The 20,126-nt window shown below is 36.8% G+C and overlaps 1 protein-coding gene across 1 annotated transcript; it reads left to right on the top strand.

Moving 5' to 3' along the window:
* Positions 1 to 13,184: 13,184 nt before the first annotated feature.
* LOC113226396 (mitochondrial thiamine pyrophosphate carrier-like) lies at positions 13,185 to 16,559 on the top strand. The gene is made up of 6 exons (XM_026459014.1): positions 13,185 to 13,264; positions 13,384 to 13,528; positions 13,781 to 13,869; positions 14,550 to 14,700; positions 15,450 to 15,677; positions 16,266 to 16,559. Exons 1-6 carry the CDS (start codon positions 13,185 to 13,187, stop codon positions 16,482 to 16,484), a joined length of 912 nt encoding a protein of 303 aa, XP_026314799.1. The 3' UTR covers positions 16,485 to 16,559.
* Positions 16,560 to 20,126: the final 3,567 nt, after the last annotated feature.

The following is a 20,126-nucleotide window of genomic DNA, read 5'->3' as shown; positions in this document are numbered from 1 at the left end:
TGACTGAAAAATAAAGTCGGCCTTCAAATTAAAAAAAAAGGTTGCTATTTTGTTTTTCAGTAAAATAGAAATATAAGAATATTTCAAATTATTTTTTCTTTTATTTACGTACCGAAAAACCTGTATTTCAGTCATTATTACATTTATTATTGTTTTTATTATTTTTTTTTTCGACCGCACGAAATAAACGTACACATGTCTCAGTTTATAAGATTTTAAATTAGATCTCTCTATATCAAGTAACACTGTTTTCATAGAAACTGTTCTCCAAAAATAACTACTAACGAGCTATATATCGTAATAGCTCCCGTAATAGGACCGCAATTATTTGGTAAAGGCAAAATATTGCTCGCAGATGATACGAAAATAGCATGTATACGAAGAATTGTAATCGGTCTACACCAGGGGTTCCCAAACTTATTTTGTCTACTGCCCACTTTGAGAATAAATTATTTTTTCGCGCCCCCATTTTTTCACATACTTAAAAACCACTGTAACTTCAAATTAAATTAATTATTGTGAGCTATATTAGCGGAGATTAAACATTCATTCTAAACGAGACTTACTATAACCTGCAAGAGTTAACTTGAGACCTGAACGCAGTAGGTAGTACACAATGGCGCTCAGGTCTCAAGTTTACTCTTACGGGCTACACCTGCCAATGAGAACGATTATTGAAACGCAACTTTATAGTATTCAGACAGAGTATCTTTTATTCAAAATAAAACAAACATAATCAATTCTAATATAAAAAATAATTTGAAGGATGAATCTGATGCTGTTTAATAAGTTTGTTGATATCAGGTTCCAATTTACTCAAGAACAGCCGCAAGTCACCACGTTCGGTAACATGCAAACGATTTCTCTTTTTAGTAAGCAATGTTGTCACAGCACTAAAACCACGTTCACACAAATATGACGATGGGAATGCTATCAAGAATCGTTGAACGATTGACCACATTCCAGGGTCCAATTGCGGGATTGGTTTTTAGCCAAAATTCTTGGTAGCCATTTTTGAACTTGATTTTTATTTCCTCGTTCGTTGTCAATTCTATAAGTTCTTCTTCCAGCTGAGGTGATATTGCTGTGTTGACATTTGCAAAACGGATTCAACACCCAGTCTGGTATTTCCAAGTTCAAAATGTCCTGGTATCGTTTGTGAAACTCACGTCTGCCCATATTCTTTTTGCGTAGAAGCAGTTTGGCTGCGAAAGCAGCAACGACATTTTTTGTTTTAATTAAATTTAGTTCAACGCCTTGCAGTCGGAGATTCATGTCGTTGAACAATTTATACAGGTCTGTCATGTAAGCTATATCATTCTTTGATGTAATGAGCTTGTTGCGCAATTCTGTATCTTTAGTTTCCAAGAATTCTATTACAGAGTCAAACAGGTTTGAAAATCGAGTCAAACAATTGCCTCCTGATAGCCAACGAACTTCAATATGAAACAACAAATGGTTGAAATCTTCGTCATTAGTAACTGTGACTAGTTAGTAACAATAGTGACTAGTCCTCAGATGATTGCACAATAATTCTTCAATGTTTTCAGCCATTTCATCAATTCGTCTTTGCACAGAATTATTACTCAAAGGAATTTTTCGGATAATATCTGCGGCCGGTTTATGAAGCACAGTAGTTATTACTTCCTTTATTGCTGGCAAAATGCCGATGTTGTGTGGTTTGCCTTTTTGAGCAATTAACAAAGAGATATTGTACGAAGCTCGAAGTCCGTCGTCATCTTGCTTAGTAGCCGCCGAAAAGAGTTTTGCTACACTTGGCTGAGTATTATGCTTCTTCTCTAGGTCTTGAAAATATGCTACATTCTTGTCTTTCTTATCTGGATGCATTTAATTCAAATGATCTTGCAGTCTTGAAAGCTTCATTGCTTCATTCGAAAATGTTTTTAGACATAGAAGGCACAAAGGCGACGATGGGTTTGTGGGATTTTCAATGAATCCGAATTTAATATATTTCGCACAGTACTGCCGGTTCTTCTTTTTTACTTTCGATATTGTTTTTTTTTGAGAACTACGTAAGTAAGTGTTGAGTTGTTGAGTTGAGTGTTGTGTGAACTTAAGCATTGCTTATCTATTACGCGCGAAACCGCAAATGAAAATAGAATAAATATTACGTTGTTTATATAGGATTGCATAAGCAGCACGCACCGATAGGAATAAGACAAACATGCATAAACTCGTTTGTCTCATTCGACGCTCAATCGTACTCAATAAGTAAGAACAAGTATTCTATGAACCAGCCGATAGGCGTGGAGCGCCCACAAGGGGGCGTTATCGCCCATTTGGAAAAGGCTGTCTACATAAAGGTAAATTATACTCTGCACATTTGTGCGTATGGAGTACCTACTATATGGAGCATGGGGTAAAGTAAGTCTAAAACATAAGTTCTTTCATAAGTTCAAGTTTTTACCCGATAAATATCCGTCAAAGGATAAATATCCAATAAATGTCCGTTTTTGCTGAGTATTTATCCTAAGCCATGGATAATAATTTTTTTGTGTTTTTTATAATAAAATTCATTAGAATTCATTTTTTTATTAAATGTACGATTACTTCTCATTTTGACATTGTTTTAAGTAACAATACTGTTTTAGTACCTAAGTTTTTCGAGTCGTTAACATCTCACTAACTGCGCGAACATGCTCTTGTAATGTAACGTTCAAAAGCGAACGTTACAGGCGGTGAGGGAGGTAAGCCGAGCATTCGCTGTGTAACATTCCTCGGTAGCTTCGTTCACCGGGAGCATTCGCCTGTAATGTAACAATCTGTTCAGATTGCAAGACTGCGACTCCATCAGATGTGGTGAAAATGTTTTCAAGTCTTTACTTAAGTCCGGTGCCTGCGAGTGCCTCCGAGCCTTTGAGTGCATGGGCACTCCCATCATCTTTAAGTGCTTGTGAGTGCCTTTGAGTGCTTTTGAATACCTTTGAGTAGAAGGCACTTGCGGGCTCTTAAAGGCAAGCGCTGACACTCAAAGGCACTCGCAGGCACTCAAATGCGCTCAAAGGCACTTAAGGGCACTCAAGACACTCGCGGACACTAAAAAAACATTCAAAGGCCTTTTCCATTCAATTAACTGCCTCCTTGACCGAACGATTACCATGCCGGACTGCCACGCAGAGGTCCCAGGTTCGTTTCCCGGGCCGGGAGAAATATTTGTATGGCCTACAATTATTTCTCTCGTGAGTTTGGGTGTAATTTGTGGTTGTCTATGTGTGTGTCCATGGCACTCGCGACACAGGGTTTCCCTAGTGCGGGGCTATGTTGAGTGTGTGCGTTATTTGTTTTTTTTTAAAAGGCACTCAAGACACTCAAATGCGCTATAAGGCACTCGAAGACACTCAAGGCAATCAAAGTAACTCAAGGGCACTCTAGACACTCAAAGGCACTCAAACGCTCTTAAAGGCATTCAAAGTCACTCAAAGGCACTCGCGGGCACTAAAAGGCTCTCAAAGGCCCTCAAAGGCACTCAATGGCACACAATGGCACTCAAGACACTTCAAAGCACTCAAAGGTTCTCAATGACACTCGCGGGCACTCGCGGGCACTCAAAGACACTCAAAGGCACTCACGGGCACTAGTTTAGTACTATGGTAGATTATTGGTAGATTAGTACTATGGGCGCTTTTGAGGAGGTTCCAGATTCGATCCCTTATTTGAGCCAATTTATGAAAAACATTTTTAAGTTGATCCTGGTCAGGGTATTCTGGGTATTGCCCTCAGAATTATCGCTACTCTGGTACTCATAGTACAGGAAATTCCCTAGTTGTATGGTAGAAATTTGAAGTGATTGTCTGGCATTTTTCCCCTAAATACTTCTCTTTTTGGCATAGCTTCCAATAAAAAAGAATCTAACAGAGAGACGGTCGAGATACACTTATACAACGCTATAAGTTGTATAAGTAAATAAGATATTACTTCCACTACATCGGGAAGTATGTATACTACCTACGTAAGGTGGCGTGCAGACGCTTCGGGCTTCGCCCTCCGCTAGACCTCGGCCAAAGGCCTCGGCACTTATGACTTTTAAAAAATTAACATAGCTCTTTAATGGCGGCTATATTGATAAATGGCAAAAAGTACATTTTGACTGCAAATTGTTATTAAACACCCATAGAGAACCCCATGCCGATTTTCAAGTGTATTAGAGTAAATTTTCCTTTCCCGCCAAAAAATACTTCTATGGCAGCCATATTGAAAAATGGCGATAAATTAATGTTGATCACAAATTATTATCAAGCACTCCTAGAGACTCCCACATGACCATTTTGGAAGTAATCAGAACAATTTTTTTCCACTGCCAACAAACGCTTGTATGGCGGCCATATTTGAAAATGACGTTAAACCAATTTCGGCCGCCATTTTGAAATCGCCATTTGGAATTTTTTTAACCCAGACGGTTGACCAGTGTTACCCTCTATGACATTCCTTCGAGCACCTGCTGCATATCTCTAATAGTTTCCGTGATAAGAGGCTTTGAAATTTGTATGGCGGCCATCTTGTTTATTTGAATTTCGAACATTTTTTACTTCCCGCGGAAATTTACCAGGGTGTATCTCATAAAAATACACAAAAATTCCTCCCATGTATTGTAGTTTTTGCAGGCCATTGATCACTCGTTTACATTTTCCACATTCACGTCTTCTTATATTTCATTCTTTGCTTTGGAGCCTATCCGCGTACAATGGTATAAATATATTTTTTCCACCATATCGGGAAGTACGCTTTATATTTTTCTAAGTGAGTCTAAACTTGTAGCTTTATATATATAACTAGATGGCGCGCGTTGTGCGAGGGCTTTCTTTGGATCTGGTGACAATTTGGGAGTTGAACTTCATATTTCAGAAGAGAATTCTCTGTTTGACTTTGAGTGGGAATGGCGGCCATTTTGTTACGCGAATTTTGATTTTTTTTTACTCACTATAGAAACTGCTTGGACTTGGGCTGCTTTGTTTGGAGACCTTAGGCTAAGACGTATACATCGACCTTGCAGCTGGTGCGGAGCACTTTTCGAAGGTTTTGGTACTTTTTGATACTCACCAAATCCACCCAACCATCATTCGCATACATTACTCTTATATACCCGCTCTCCTTCTGGGAGAAAATGTCGGTCAAAAAACCGGAAATTCATTTGTATGGCGGCCATCTTGGAAAATGTCGGGATCCAAATTTCGCTCGCAGATACATCGCAGATACAGATTTGCAGTATGTTAAAGATGAACCTCGCGCAGGCATTCACTCGTTTTGTCACATTTTGCACTCGTTGTATCATTTGTTGCGTGCGCTGTAATAGTCGTGGCCCATACACAATGTCCATGTAATTAAATTTAGAGAGTACCAGTGATTCACATAATTTGATTCGAACGGCCTGATTAAGGTGATTTCTTATATTATATAACACTTTTAATCTATAGAAACAATTTCGAATGACGCCTGACACATGCTTCTCAAAACGTAGCTGTTCATCCATAAGGAGACCAAGATCACGAGCCTCACTTACACGCTCAATAATTTCACCCCTGATCGCTAGAGAAATTCTGTAACTTGTAATTTTTGCTGTTTGTTGCCTTGTACCTAGCACCATATATTTTGATTTATTACCATTTAGTACTAACGCATTTGATTCCGACCATGAAGCTATTCGTTCTAAATCCTCATTTAACTTACACACGGCTGCATGAGTATCACCTGGTTTGCATGATATGTAAATCTGTATATCATCAGCGTACGTATGATATTTACGGAATTTAATATGGTTTATCACATCTGCACTGTAGATGATAAAGAGGATCGGGCCTAAAATAGAACCCTGCGGCACTCCGCGCATGACGTCACGTGACTTAGACAGCAGCTTTGATCCAGACTGGTTGGAAATTTCGACACACTGAGTCCGATTTCTCACATAGCTATCAAACCACTTCACTTCAGGGGACTGGCTAAAACCGTAGAAGTGTAATTTTACTAATAACATATTAATATTTATGCAGTCAAAGGCTCTGGAAAAATCAAGTAGCGTCAGCAATGTGCCCTGACCATTGTCTTGCACGGATAGAATGTCGTCAACAACTTGGGCCATTGCAGTTGTCGTACTATATTTTTTTTCTAAGCCCAGACTGTACAGTAGGAAGAACTTTATTGCTTTCTAGAAAATTAGTGACTTGTTTGACTACAATAGTTTCCAGGACCTTCGACACGCAAGGCAACATGCTTATAGGCCGGATGTCTTTTAGGGTAGTTGGGTTATTATTTTTAGGAATAGGCCTTATTACTGCATGTCGCCAATCTGTTGGGACAGTGTTCGTTTCAATGGATCTGTTCACCATAGCTGTAATAACTGGTAGTATAATAGGCAAAGACAACAGTAACATGTCCCGTGATATTCCATCAAGGCCGACCGCATTCGACTTAAGCGATCGCACAGTTTGCAACACTTCAAGCTCGTCCACTGTCTTTAAAGTTAATTTTGTGGAAATCTTGCAACTATCCAAAAAATACGTCTCATCTGATAACGCAGCCTGTGCACTACCGGGTACATTTAAGAAATGGTCGTTTATCAAATCTGGATCGTCAAAAATATGTACCGGTACCTCTGGCTTATTTTTTTACGTTGACATTATTTTTTATGTGTGTCCATAATACCCTTGCATCTTTTTGGTTGTTTACATAATGGTCAAAGTAAGCCTTCTTTTCAGTAGATAACACTTCATTAACAATTTTTTTTAGCTCCCTGTAGTAGGTCTTTTGCGAGTCATTGCCTTCGGTTCGTGCCACTACATGTGACTCGTCTCGACGTTTCATAAGCTGTTTGACATTGTAGGTGATCCAAGGGTATCGATGCTGCTTAGCGTATAATGCCCGAAGTGGTGCATAAGTATCAAACAGTGCGACAATTCCATCATTGAATTGTCTCACCATGTCATTTACATCCTCTAAGTGACTTATACTCATCCAATCTACGGTAGACAGATCCATATAAAACTGTTCATGTTCAATGTTTAGCAGATTTCTACGGACTATTTTCATTAGTGGCGGTTTTGCTTTCATAATGTCTAGTGCACAGGTGATAAACGCATGTCGGCTCAGTTCATGTATATAATCGACGTGTACAATAACATTGTTTTCTATATCAGTACTTACAGTGTCAATAAGAGTCTGGCTAAATTCTGAGTAATGCGTGGGCTCAGTCACATATTGGTTCAACGAGAGACAATTAAAAAAATTTTGCATCTTCTTGGTATTGCTATCTGATTGATCCAATAGATTAATATTAAATAATAATAATATAATAATAATTTGTTTATTAATTTTATTAAAGTCTCCTAACAATATCACACCGGTACACCATGAGAAACAACCCAAACTCTCAGCAAGAGCATCTGTGAACGTGTCCACACTGAGCCACGGAGGTCTGTATGCAGTTCCTACCAGTAATTTTATCCCGTCCACGTTTACACATAGCCACATTTGCTCAACTAGTGGAGCCGGCGGATGAGGTAGTACACGAATAACGGTACTTCGTCGTATATAAAAACCGACCCCACCGCCTCGTGAGCGCACAGCGGCCGGTCGGGGAATATGACGTAACCGGTAGCCAGGTACCGACGGCGCGCGGCCCTCTTCGCCCTCTCTCAACCACGTCTCATTAATTGTCATAATATCGACGTCGTGTCGATCCATTGCAACTATAAATTCGTCATGGCGTGTACCTAATGAGCCCACAATTAATATTCCTAACTTAAATTTACGTTTTAAGTTGAATATTTATAGTGAACATTAAAGTAAATTTTTGTATTGAGCAATTTATAGGTGACAATGAAATAATTGTAGGCCGTGTCGTAGTTATTGTGAGATAATATAATAATAAGTCCATCCTGGAGTCTAGGTATGTCTGTCCGAGTCTGTTTCTATTTTGCATGTTTAGTTTTGTATAAAGATAATTGTCGTAAAATGCTTGTTGATAATTATGTTTGTAAAAATGCAATAGATAGTGTATATATATATAATAAAAATAACATGTAAAGTTTGTGTGTTTGTAGATTTGTAAGTAGCTGAACTAATAAATTTGTGCGAGTATAAAAATAAATGAATGTAAAATAAGGTAAGTGTATATAGTATGTAAAAAGCTTTTGAATATTTTGTGAAAAACTCACTGCCGCACACGTGACAACACATTAAAAATAGTAACAGAGCATATAAAAATAACATAAAAAATATAGTTATGATACATATTATAATCCGGTCTCTGTAGTCGGGGAACAAACGACTTCTGGACCAAAAACCTTCACGAAGTCCGCTTCACAGCGGATTCGGTGAGCAGGGGTTCCGGCGTCCCTCCTTGAGTAAATCCTGCCGCCTTTGGTCCAGATGTACCTCCACTGTTGCCGACCGGCTGCTTGTCTCGCGCGGTAGAATAAACGCCGGTTTATCGGAGTGAGCCGCTCATTGATGTAGAAGCGCCTGGGATCGGACTTCAATGCCAGACCCTCTGTGGTGATGTGACGCCACACGCGCGCCGCGCGCAGTATAGCGTCCCGCGTGTCGCGGCGCGCCAGCCGCACGGCCAGCGGTCGCGGCCGCGCGCATACAGCTTACCAACTCACGTTCGTCCAGCTGCATGCCAAGTTTGGCGGCGCAGGCTAGCGCGACGTGGATCGGATTTTCCCCATTCTCTTCTGCAACACCGCTAACTTCGACCTCGTTTAGCAGCAGCTCCTGGTCGCGATCGTTTATGTCGTGCTGAAGTCTCTCAAAATTAGTTTCGAGCGCCAGGATTACCTTCGCGATTCCGGGGTCAGTTCCGGTCCCACTCAATCGTGCGTCCAATAGTGTTTGAACCGTCTCCTCCACCTTATCCAGACGGTTCTCGCAGGAGCGCACTGTCGATCTTAGCTCGAATAGATCTTGGCGTAATCCTTTTAGCTCCTCCCTAGTCCGGCACATTTCCAGGCGGAAAGTGCGGAGCTCGTATGCGAGACTTGTCTCCTGCGAAATTTCCTCGGTGTCAGATAGCCGTAGCGACTCAGGATCCGCGCCTTTCGAAGCGTCTTGGATCTTGACAGGAGTGTTGTCGTGGTTACTCCTAGGCAACCTGGCCTTACAATCCGGGCAGGCCCACGATGACGGTACGGTGCTATTTTTTTGAACTCCTATGCAATCCCTGTGGTAGGATTTTTTACATATTGGGCAAGCAACACTTGCGCCCTCTAGCGTTGGAATAAATTTGTAACACGCACTGCACTTAACCACCATATCGAATGCAAATATTTTTATAAACGTTAGACAGCGGACTCGCTAATGAGTACGGTTATGATCCGCGAGGAATCACTGCACTTAATTGAGTTAGGACAAATACTTTTTGGTTTTTTTTTGGCGTTGTTTAATTTTTTTGTTGTCTTTCAGGTACCTTATACGTTTAATAAATAATGGTGATGATATATTATATACTATTGACATGAAAGTGGTTTTAATTCCGTAATTCGCTATACTTTCTACGCACCCGTAATACTACACAGACACCGACACTGTGACGGTTCTTTCTATGTGGTTATTATGTGAGATAGGATCTGTTTATTATTTTTAATCAGAGAAAAAACGAGCGAGACACAAAACTGCAAGTAGCAACACAGACGTCTGTGACGTCACCTGATATATATACCAATTTTATGTCTGTCTATTATCTATTAAAAATCAGAAATTAAAAATTAATTATCTCTCTTTCTAATCGTGCTCCTCGTGGTCGCGGCAGAGGGTCGTGATTATTAATTTGTTAAAAATACAAAACCATGTTATAAAAAAACCATTTCATTCAGACAAAGACCATACAAAGTGTTAGAACAAAATTATAACTTAACCAACAAATGCAAAACAATACACAAAGTTGTAGCACTCCATACTGGGGACTGCACAAAGGCAAACACAAGACGATAATCAAAATAATAACAAAAATTTGATAAAAAAAAAACTAACTTCAATAAGAAACATAAATATCAATGAGATGGTTGAGGCTGGTGGAGTTTCAACAATTTGTTAATGCCGGTTTTTTTTTAACGTCAGTCGCAAATCACGACGCTCTGTGATATGCAGTCAATTGCTATTCTTAGACAGTAAATTACCTACGCACTGGACCCACCTAAATATGATGAAGGCAACGCTATTCAAAATTTCTGTACTATTTCCCACAATCCAGAGTGGAGAGCAGATATTGATGTTAAGAGCCAGAACTCTTGGTATCCATTTCTGAATTTTACTTTAAATTCTACTACTACTAGTGAGCTCTACAAGTTCTAAATTTGATGATTCTGCTGTATCTGCATTTGTGAATGGGTCTAAAATCCAACGTGATATATTCATATTTAAAATATCCTGGAATCTATCTATAAAATCAGCATGAAGAGCGTCCACGTGTTGGCAGTAGGTAAGTAAATGTCCCTGTTTTACCGATAATGCCGATAACATCGGAATGTGGCTGTATTCACCTCGTCCTAGATTTCGTTTGAACAGAAGAAGTTTTCCCACAAAAGCAGCTATGACTTTTTTGTTTTTGTTAAATTCAACTCATCATCTTGCAATTCACGTTAACGTCATTAAATATTTTAAAAAGGTCTCTCAAATAAGCAATGTAATTTTTGGACGCAATCAAGTTACCGCGCAGTTCATCGTTTCAGTTTTCAAGGATGTCCCGTACTGAGCCAAATAGATTGAAAATGCGATTCAGACAAACACCTTTCGAGAGCCATCGTACTTGTGTGCAGCAGCAAGCGATTACAGTCTTCATCATTAACCGACTTCAAAAAAAGGAGGAGGTTCTCAATTCGACTGTATGCTTTTTTTGTATGTATGTTACGCGATAACTCCGGTATTTGAGACCCGATTTTGATGATTCTTCTTTTGTTGGAAAGTACCTCCATAGGGGCCCCATTTAATTTTGAAGAAAATCATCCACTTCTAAGGATGGCTGTTCACCATGAAGATTCATTTTTATAAATATCGCCTAAATTTTATTATAAGGAGCAATTATTTTAATGGTTGATTTTGCTATTCTCCTATTCAAGGCGTTTTTCTCTCAATATGCCTTGAGTAGTGAGAATCAATTTTTATTATCCCCTGTGTGTGTAAGTTCCGTGTAGTGGCGAACTAGGGGATGAATTCGGGTTTGCGCACACCGGTAACTGATTTCAATAAAGCTCGATAATTATACGTAATTCCACGCATTTTTTAGGTCGGTTTTTTATTACCCTTATGACTGATAGCATAGATAGGTAACAATAATAAAATGATAAAATATTTCGAATAATAATTTCTTCCTTTTTAAAAAAAACGCATGGTGTTAAATATGGATTCTCCCTTTGTATCGGTTTTCAAATTTTTTGCTCTTGACAATTTTTTTCTTTTTTTTTATGAATCGGACGGCCAAGAGTATTGCCATCAAGTTGAATGGAAAATTTGGAAGTTTGTCATTGACTTTATAATGATAGTTCGACGTCTTCAGCATACACCACATAATTATACTAGTTTTAGTTTTAGTTAGTGTGTGTCCATGGGACCCGCGACACAGGGTTTCCCTAGTGCGGGGCTATGTTGAGTGTGTGCGTTATTATTATTAGTTTCTTCCTTGGTCTTCACCCATTTCATCTATTCTTCTTTGCACTATATTATTACTCAAAGGAATTGCGTTTATGGTATCTGATGGCGTCTTATGATGAAAAACAGTTTCGATTACCTCTTTGACTGCCGGCATGACCAATTCCTCACCAATAGTGTATGGTTTTCCCGCTTTTGTGATTAATAATGAAATATTATATGAAGCTCCTAGTATGCTCCTAGTCCATAATCTTCTTGTTTAGAACACGGTGCAAAAAGGTTTGATATAATTGGCTGTTTTAAATATTTCGTCTCAAGTCTTTAAAAATAGGATAAATCTTTGTCCTTTTTATCAAAATGTATTTTATTTAAATGCTCTTAGCACCTAGAAGGTTCATATTACATTTATATTCGTTTATTCCCAGTAATATTAACACAAACATTATATTATGCACTTTATTATATATTATTATTATATTACAAATTGCATTTGGAATCTCTAAATAAAACCATTTAGCATTTTGGTTCAGCGAATTTACAATGTATTACGATTAGTTTTCTCGCTTGTACTGCAACAGAACGGAAGATTTCAGCTGTCTGCAACAACAAATCCGTCCCCAAGTTTCATATTTTCATGTAATTTCACAAGAATCGCAAGTAAACAACCCTGACAATGGTACCCGCTACCTATTTCTATCCTCTAAGCTCCCTATCCACAAACAAAAATCCTTAGAGGATGGAAAAAAATTGATACTTATTGTACGAAAAGATTTATTTCATTTATAGAAGAGCACCCAACAGAAACAAGGCCGCCGATACCAATCCGTCGCGTCGCCGTCGGGCGACGTCGCCGGGTCGGCGGGCTCGGAGTGTAGACAGCTCTAATTAGTATTGTTGTTGTTGTCGATCTCTATAACAAAATAGTAATAGAAAGAGACGAAAAAATCGTTGTTGTTTTTCTGGTGTGGTGCTTGGCTAGCAACTGCAAAATCAAAAGCAAAAATCTACGATATTACTAAAATTATATTTTCCCGTTTCGCTTCTCAATGACAAACGCTGATAGCCACGAAGTATGGGTAAAAAATGCTAACATAGCCTACATTTTGTATATATTTCTAAGAAAAAAATCATTCAAACTGCCGTGTTCTTGTTTAAAATTTTAGCCTTAAAATTTGAGCCTTGTGATAATAAAGCCTTTTCTTACGGGTGTAGTGTTATGTCTCAAATTTATTTTATTTGTATTTATTTTTTTATTTCAAAATTCGTCGCCAAGTGAATTATAACTTACCTCTTAGACGATGGAAAAAATTGCTTACCTAGACTATTCCATCCTTTAAGTAGCTTACCGTGGTCAAAAAGATAATAAAATATGCTCTATGCCTGCGAAAGACTTTCTGACTAAAACCTTAGTCTTACTAAAACTTAAAGGATGGAAAATACAAAGATTAAAAATCTTTTATGATTATGGTCTATGGAAATTATGAAGTTTTTGGCTCAGGAGAAGATCATGAGACATTGGAAGCAAAGATGATTTAATACAGATTGGGAAGACGTTGGAACCTGCTGTTCAAAATGCTCGTGTTGAAATGGTTGGATATTATAAAAATGAGTCACTTACACCACAAGCAAAATTCGCTGCTGGAATAATATCTGGGTTCGCCACAAGGTATGTCTGGCATCAGACGTCTACATGACTGCAACGATCTATTGCTAGGCGTAGTACTTTATTTCCCGCTTATAAATTTTGATTTTCTAATTATGTTCTGATCAAATTGATTTATTAAGGATCGTGGCTCAGCCTCTCGACGTGATTAAATTGCGAATGCAACTCATAAAGCTAAAGAAAAATAGAAATATAATTTCAACAGCATTGAAGATTCTTAGAGAGGAAGGTCCAACTGCTTTCTTCCAAGGACATATTGTTGGGCAGGTATTTATTTTTGGCATTGTGGCAGATAGTGCCAATTGACATAATTAATTTTAATAGATTTTTACTATTGTTGCTTGAGTCAATATTTATCTTCAAAGAAAAGAAATTTTGTATTCTTATTTCATGTTAAGTATATTCTGCAAAAACAATATCAGATTTTTAGCATATTCCACAAATAGGTATTTAAAGGACGGCAGCATCAGTATTTTCTACCTTTGTTTGATTTTTATCTTTAACGTTTTTTCTTTGTAGTTGCACTCCGTTATATGTGTAAGCAGCCAGTTCTATTTTTACGAACTTAGTACAGCAGTCGTTTTAACCAGGATCGATGAAACACATGCGTAAGTTTGTAGCTGGGCAGTTTATCTGAACTTTAAAAAGTGTAATTTTAATAATAATAATACATTTTATAACAATTTTACAAACAAAAAACTGTTTGTCAGTTTTGCCATAGACCCAGTGTCGAAATGAATAGGTTGTTCTACTATACCACTAGTGCTATAAGCGTTCCCACTTTAGCGTAAAATATACATAAATGAAAACTCACTAAGCATGCAGTGAGAAGCTTATGAAAGCTTGTATGAAAAGATAGCAGAATATAAATGAAGCAAGACAGGTTTGTATGTTGTTTGTTGTCGGTTTGTTTGTTTGTCGTGCTAAGTGGCGTATGTATACAAATAAATAAAGTTACAAGGAATTGTAGGACGTCTTTCATTGTGCTGAGTCGTGCGGTGCATGTTATATAAATTGTTCTAAATGAAGAAATGTCAAGCGAAGCTTCATATGCAAACTAAGAAGGATTTTTATAAAGCAAATAGAGAGTTTTTCAGACAAAGATAATAAGGGAAGACCACCTATACTTTGCAACTTGAACAAACAAGCTGAAGGTGTAATCATTTCACTACCTACCAAATTATACTCGTCACGAAATTATTTACTAACAGACTGTACAATTTACTAATAGACTGTGTTTCAGTCGAACGGCTAGATTCTTATGCGGAATTTTCGCCGGTTGCTGCAGTTCTACTCTGGGCAACCCGTTAGAAGTGATCCGCGTCCGGCAAATGATTATTAAGGACCAGTACGGAGGCCTAATCAATGCTGCCAAAGCGGTGTACCGGTACGGAGGAATAACAGCCTTCTACGAGGGCGTAATAGCTAATTGCCTACAGGTGAATGTTGTTTGCAGTCCCGTGATTTAGGCATACTATTCTCTTTAGCCGGAGAAAAGGGAGGATGTATTTCTCTTCTTGGTCTCGATTAACGGTAAAAAAAGCAGTATAGCTCGTCGTCGTGTGAAAGAGTTCGTCCAGGGAAGTACTGCCAAAAAACAGTAATGTGAGCATTACTGCATTCCGGTTTTGAAATGTAAGGGCGCTGGTGAAATTACAGCCACGTGAGACTTGCCAACTTGTATTTGCAGTAATGGCAGTGCCACTCAGATCTTTGTGATTTAAAAGCTCTGAGTGGCACTGCAACTGTCATAACTTGTTTGTCCCGTCACTTGCTATCATAAAAAAAACTGTCTTGGAATCGTCCATAACAAAAACTCGAGTCTTAAAGCGGCCTTAGAGTGAAAACCTTTGTTCCGCATTTTTACGATTTTTTTGGGACAAAACTTACAAACCGCTTGCTTAAAGTAATATGGAAACTGAAACAGGTAAGTTAAGTAATTAAAATGCTAACTATAAGCATTATTATGTTTACTATAAAGGGCTTGTATATTTTACACCACATTTATATCTTCGTCCTCAAAATTAAATAGGAATCACATATGAGGTATTCACTCTAAGATTACGAATATGTACTCAATACTTTGAATTTTTTTTGTTTACGCACCACGTTTTTATGTATTGGTCTTGGTAATGGTGGTGGACACAGTGGCCGCGATGAAAGTACTTTTACCAAAAATGTTTTTCAGATGGGTCCTCAAATGGGTATTACGTTTGCGGTGTTCAGTTATTTACAACCGTTGCTGTTGAATTATTTGGCAGACTGTTATAGTGATTCCTGTAACTCCACTACGAGCAACCGCCACTCTGCTCAACACCTTCTCGTAGCTAGTTCCATAGCGGGCTGTGCCTCTGGTTTAATCGGCAAAACCTTGACATATCCTCTTGATTTGGCTAAACGAAGACTTCAAGTAGGGGCAAGTATTATTCAAGGAGATATTAACAGATTTTTTATGTTTTTAACTAACATCCTTTACCACTTAGGTCACACTTAATAAGAATATTATTATAATTGGGTAATATAAGTATTTTAGACTTATATTAAAGATTACTTCTTTATAAACTTTTCATTCATTTTTGTAGGAAAACATCCTACAATCTCCCAACAACAAACACAAAGTTTTCAATCAATATGTCGCACTGTTAACGCAACAGTCTGAAAAAGTGTATTTTTCCCGTGAAAGATCATTAAAGTTATGCATAGGTTAAAATTTCTTACAGACATCTAAACAATCTCCTAATTTTCAAATATATTTAAAAATAAAAGGGAAAACTAATTTCATACTTTTAAGTAAAGACTGTTTAGGCTAGAAGTAGTTCACATAAAGTTTGTTTCATTTTGAGTTAAGTCGATGTCTTTTAATTGTTGTTTACAGTATTCTAACGACTGTTTTATTATACTATATAATCTTGAATTTGACATAAGTAGGTACTTTGAGTTACAACTCTATTGTAATAACAGTGCAACGTGTCCGCATGTTACTTATCGTATACATTTTTTTCAGAGTCACAAGATGGATAGAAAATACAATGTGCCCAGTACGTCGAGGCACTTGATACGATGCAAAAGTCTAACAAAATGTCTCAAAGTAACTTTTGAAAAAGAGGGCTTGTATGGGTTGTACAGAGGATGGTTCGTTACGGTTACAAAAGCTCAGTTAACCAACATTATGGCGTTCACCACTTATGAACTTGCGTGTTTCGCGTTGCGAGAAGTCACTTAGTTACAGCCTCCGTAGTGATGATAGTTTTTGCTGATTGTACCCGAAAAATAAATCGTTCGTAAGACTTTATTTGGACTTGCTTTCGGTGAATATTGTTTTTTCGTTTTTACATTTAAGTACTAGTGGAAAGATCTGTCTTCGGACATCGAACGGCTATATATAACATGTAAGACGAAAATGGACTGTGTAGAATTATGGACAGGAACGGAAGCGCTAGAAGCACCGACACATACAGATATACGGCCTATAGAGTACCTATCACTTCATTTGGAATGTAGTGCCATTGAACTGTCGCATTGACAGTGATTTAAATTTTTAACTTATGTAGGTACTGAACAACCAAAAAATAAGTGTACTAAATCATTCCAATAATTTAGTGTTTTACACTTGTTGTTTTACACTTGAACTTAAATATTTAGTCTAAATAAAAACTATTCACGCATAGGTCACTGTTTCACGCAAAAAAATGTCTTCAATTGATTGAATGATTAATTTTTTTAGTCTCTGGAGACTGGTATCTTTGTAAAATCAAAATAATCAAGTGAGAAAAATATAGAATAATCTTACGAAACCATTTTTATGAATACCATGAAATTTTGACTGAGTAATATAGTGGTAAAAATTCTGTGAAACCGATATCATTTATATATATGTATATATATAATTTCAATATTTTAAGAGCTCAAATTCCCTCAAGATGTCTATAAGAAGGTTTCTAGATAATTTAAAGTAAAAGTGGGCACAACTTCATTAGCAGATCACAAGAGAGCTTTGAGAAACTATCTGTAGGTAGTCTTAACAGTCATTCTTATCTTTTTTCTCAAGTAACCCTTCTAGAATGCTACAAGACCATTTGTAGAATGTAGACAGTTTTTATTTAGTCTTGTAGACAGTTTTTAGATAATTTATAGTCTATGGTAGTTTTCTTAGTAATACTATTTTAAAACCAAAATATTATAGCGTTACTAACATAAGACGCAATTCTCTTAATACTGATAGATTTCAAGTTTAATGGCTTACAAAATATAAATTATCAAAATTGCAACATGGCGAAATTAGATATAATATTTCTGACTTTTTCGCGCAATGTTTAATCGGTTGGAAAGCGCGAATTGACGTGCGACTTTAAATACGTTGTGAAAAGTGATTTAAAACCTGTCATAAAAGTAATGCGCTCGCTAAATTTTAAATATTTATGTATAAAATATAAACTTAATAAAAATATAGTTATCGATTTTCGGTTTTAAATATTTATAGAAAGCTTAAACATACAAAATAACTCACAAAAGAAACCATTTCCAAGAAGTTCTACGCTTCTTCAAGCTAATTTCAACCTAGATTTACTTTTTAAAAAGAAAAGAAATTTTCTCGGCTGCTTCATAGTCATTCTTTAAAAATAAAAATGGCGATAAGAATTTAAAGCTTTTTTCAAAACACTGTTGGGAGAATTTATCTATAGCTTTATCTATAGAAAAACTTTGGAATACGAAAAGATTATTTATACTTGCTTAAGTGTAGTTGATCTTGCAGAAGAATATTCACTTCTATGAATCTTTTATGATTGTCTACAAAACGCGATGTTTCTAAGCGATTTTTTCCTTTGACAGTATTACAAAACCTTCATAAAAGTTATAGGGAATAGTGAGCATATTATTATGCGATAAAATACCTTTCAAAACACTAGGTCAAAAAAACAAAAAAAAAAACCAATTTGTCGCAAAAAATCGTTATTCTGTATGATTAGAAAGGTGGATAAATTCCCTATCATATAATTATAAGGAATATTTTAATGACATACCTAACTTATGTTAGAAGAAATAAAATTTTCATTACAAAATTGAGATTATTTCTTCACGCCAACCACATTTCACACAATGATTTCACTGTATTCTATTGATAGACGGCACGATACACATACACAACATTGAAGTACAATAGTTTACGCTCTCATTTCAATTGTTTTTATCATTTCAGAACACGGAATTACTTCACAATGTTTATTTATTTGTCAACAAACAAAATCCGGCTCGTGCGCGAATTATGACTACTGTATCCAGTGTTGCCAATTTGTGGGGAATTCCCCAAATTGTGGGAAATTTCAACTAGATTGGGGATATTGTGGGGATTGGGCTATGTGAGGAAAATGTGGGGATTCTAACATTTGTTATGTTAGAATCCCCACAATTGTATCATATTGTTATCAATGCTGATGCATCGCTAGTTTGATCGTTACTGTTAAAAACACTGCGATGGACTATATCGACGTGTTTTTCAACATCGCACATCCCTCGCATTTTTAACAAGCAGCTTAAATAGAATTATTATTAGAGCACTTGGTTCTGAATTGTAAAATTACTAGTCGGTGCGTGTTGAGTTCGCGATTCTTTCTCCTGCTTAGGCCGGTCCCCGGTATGAAGCAAAACGAAATCAGCTATTGATAAACAAACCCGAGCATTTGGTACTTCGACACCACAACTTACCACTCGTTAAAATCGTAAAGTCGAAACTCGTTGATTATTTCTAACATTAACATAGTGTCACCAAATGTACAACAAATAATCAATTTACTTAATTTTGTAAGGCAAAGAAAAATGATTTTTTTTTTCAAAGACTGATTACAGATTAATGTTGATAAACGATTTAAGGTCATCTAACTTTATAATTAGTTTTACATTTTACATTCACATCAAACGTAATAGATTATTACATTTTGAGTTTCTTAATTCTTTATTATATTTTTAAGCGATGTATTTCTAATAAATAATGAAAAGTCGAGATGTGAGGAATTTGTGGGTAATAGGAACTTTGCTCTCCCCAAATTTGGGGATTTTGAACCATTGACGTTGGCAACGCTGATTGTATCGAATGATGTGACTTAATATCCAAGGTTTACCGCCTCCACCAGATCTTTTAATCTTCTTTATTTTATCCATTTTGCATGAACTCTTACAACATCCAATGGAGTAAAAAACCTAATTTAAGTATTTTTTTAAATAAACTCTACTGAAGACGCGCTGTAACGTGTTTGTCATAAGTACAAATACTACAGAATGTCTATAAATTAAATATGTCTAGAATAAACTTAAGAACACTAGTTTTAGACTTTACTGGAGATGTGTAGAATAATTTTACTAAAAATAATCAGTTGTTCTACAGATGAACTTAAAATAAGGACTATTAGAGCAAATCTTAAGAGAGATTACATTTAATTAAGTTGTTTGGTATTAAGGTTTTAAAATTTTGACTTGAGTGAAATAAGTCTATAAGAACAATTTCTTTTTTCTAAAACCATTTATAGAGAACTATTATCTAAATCTATACCATATTAAGACTGTTTATAGATATAACAGTTTTAAGGCGTATAAAGTGTGCTCCTTGGGTTGAGTGTATATTTACATTATACTACTAGTGAGCTAAATAATTTTAAGATTTAAAGGATGATTCACATTAGACCGTGTCGGGCCCGAATCGTGCCCGAGTCATCCGAGCCTCAGACATGCTGCATACTCGTATTCACATAAGACCGTGCCGGGCGCGAGTCATGTCCGAGGATTCCTCTTTTTTTATGAGTCTCGTACGTGCCGCATGATCTTAAATTAGATAGAGTCAGAGAGTTCACATTACAACGAGCCGAGACAGGCC

Source organism: Hyposmocoma kahamanoa, unplaced genomic scaffold (genome assembly GCF_003589595.1).
Source record: "Hyposmocoma kahamanoa isolate Upper Pololo Valley unplaced genomic scaffold, ASM358959v1 100021, whole genome shotgun sequence".
NCBI classification, from domain to species: Eukaryota; Metazoa; Arthropoda; class Insecta; order Lepidoptera; family Cosmopterigidae; genus Hyposmocoma; species Hyposmocoma kahamanoa.
This window is presented reverse-complemented; position numbering and strand designations above follow the sequence as displayed.

Coding starts and splice junctions, on each gene's coding strand:
- LOC113226396 (XM_026459014.1), top strand. CDS start 13,185: ATGGTTGGATATTATAAAAATGAGTCACTTACACCACAAGCAAAATTC. Junction 13,870..14,549: donor AGGATCGATGAAACACATGC/GTAAGTTTGTAG, acceptor CGGTTGCTGCAG/TTCTACTCTGGGCAACCCGT. Junction 15,678..16,265: donor AACGAAGACTTCAAGTAGGG/GCAAGTATTATT, acceptor CATTTTTTTCAG/AGTCACAAGATGGATAGAAA.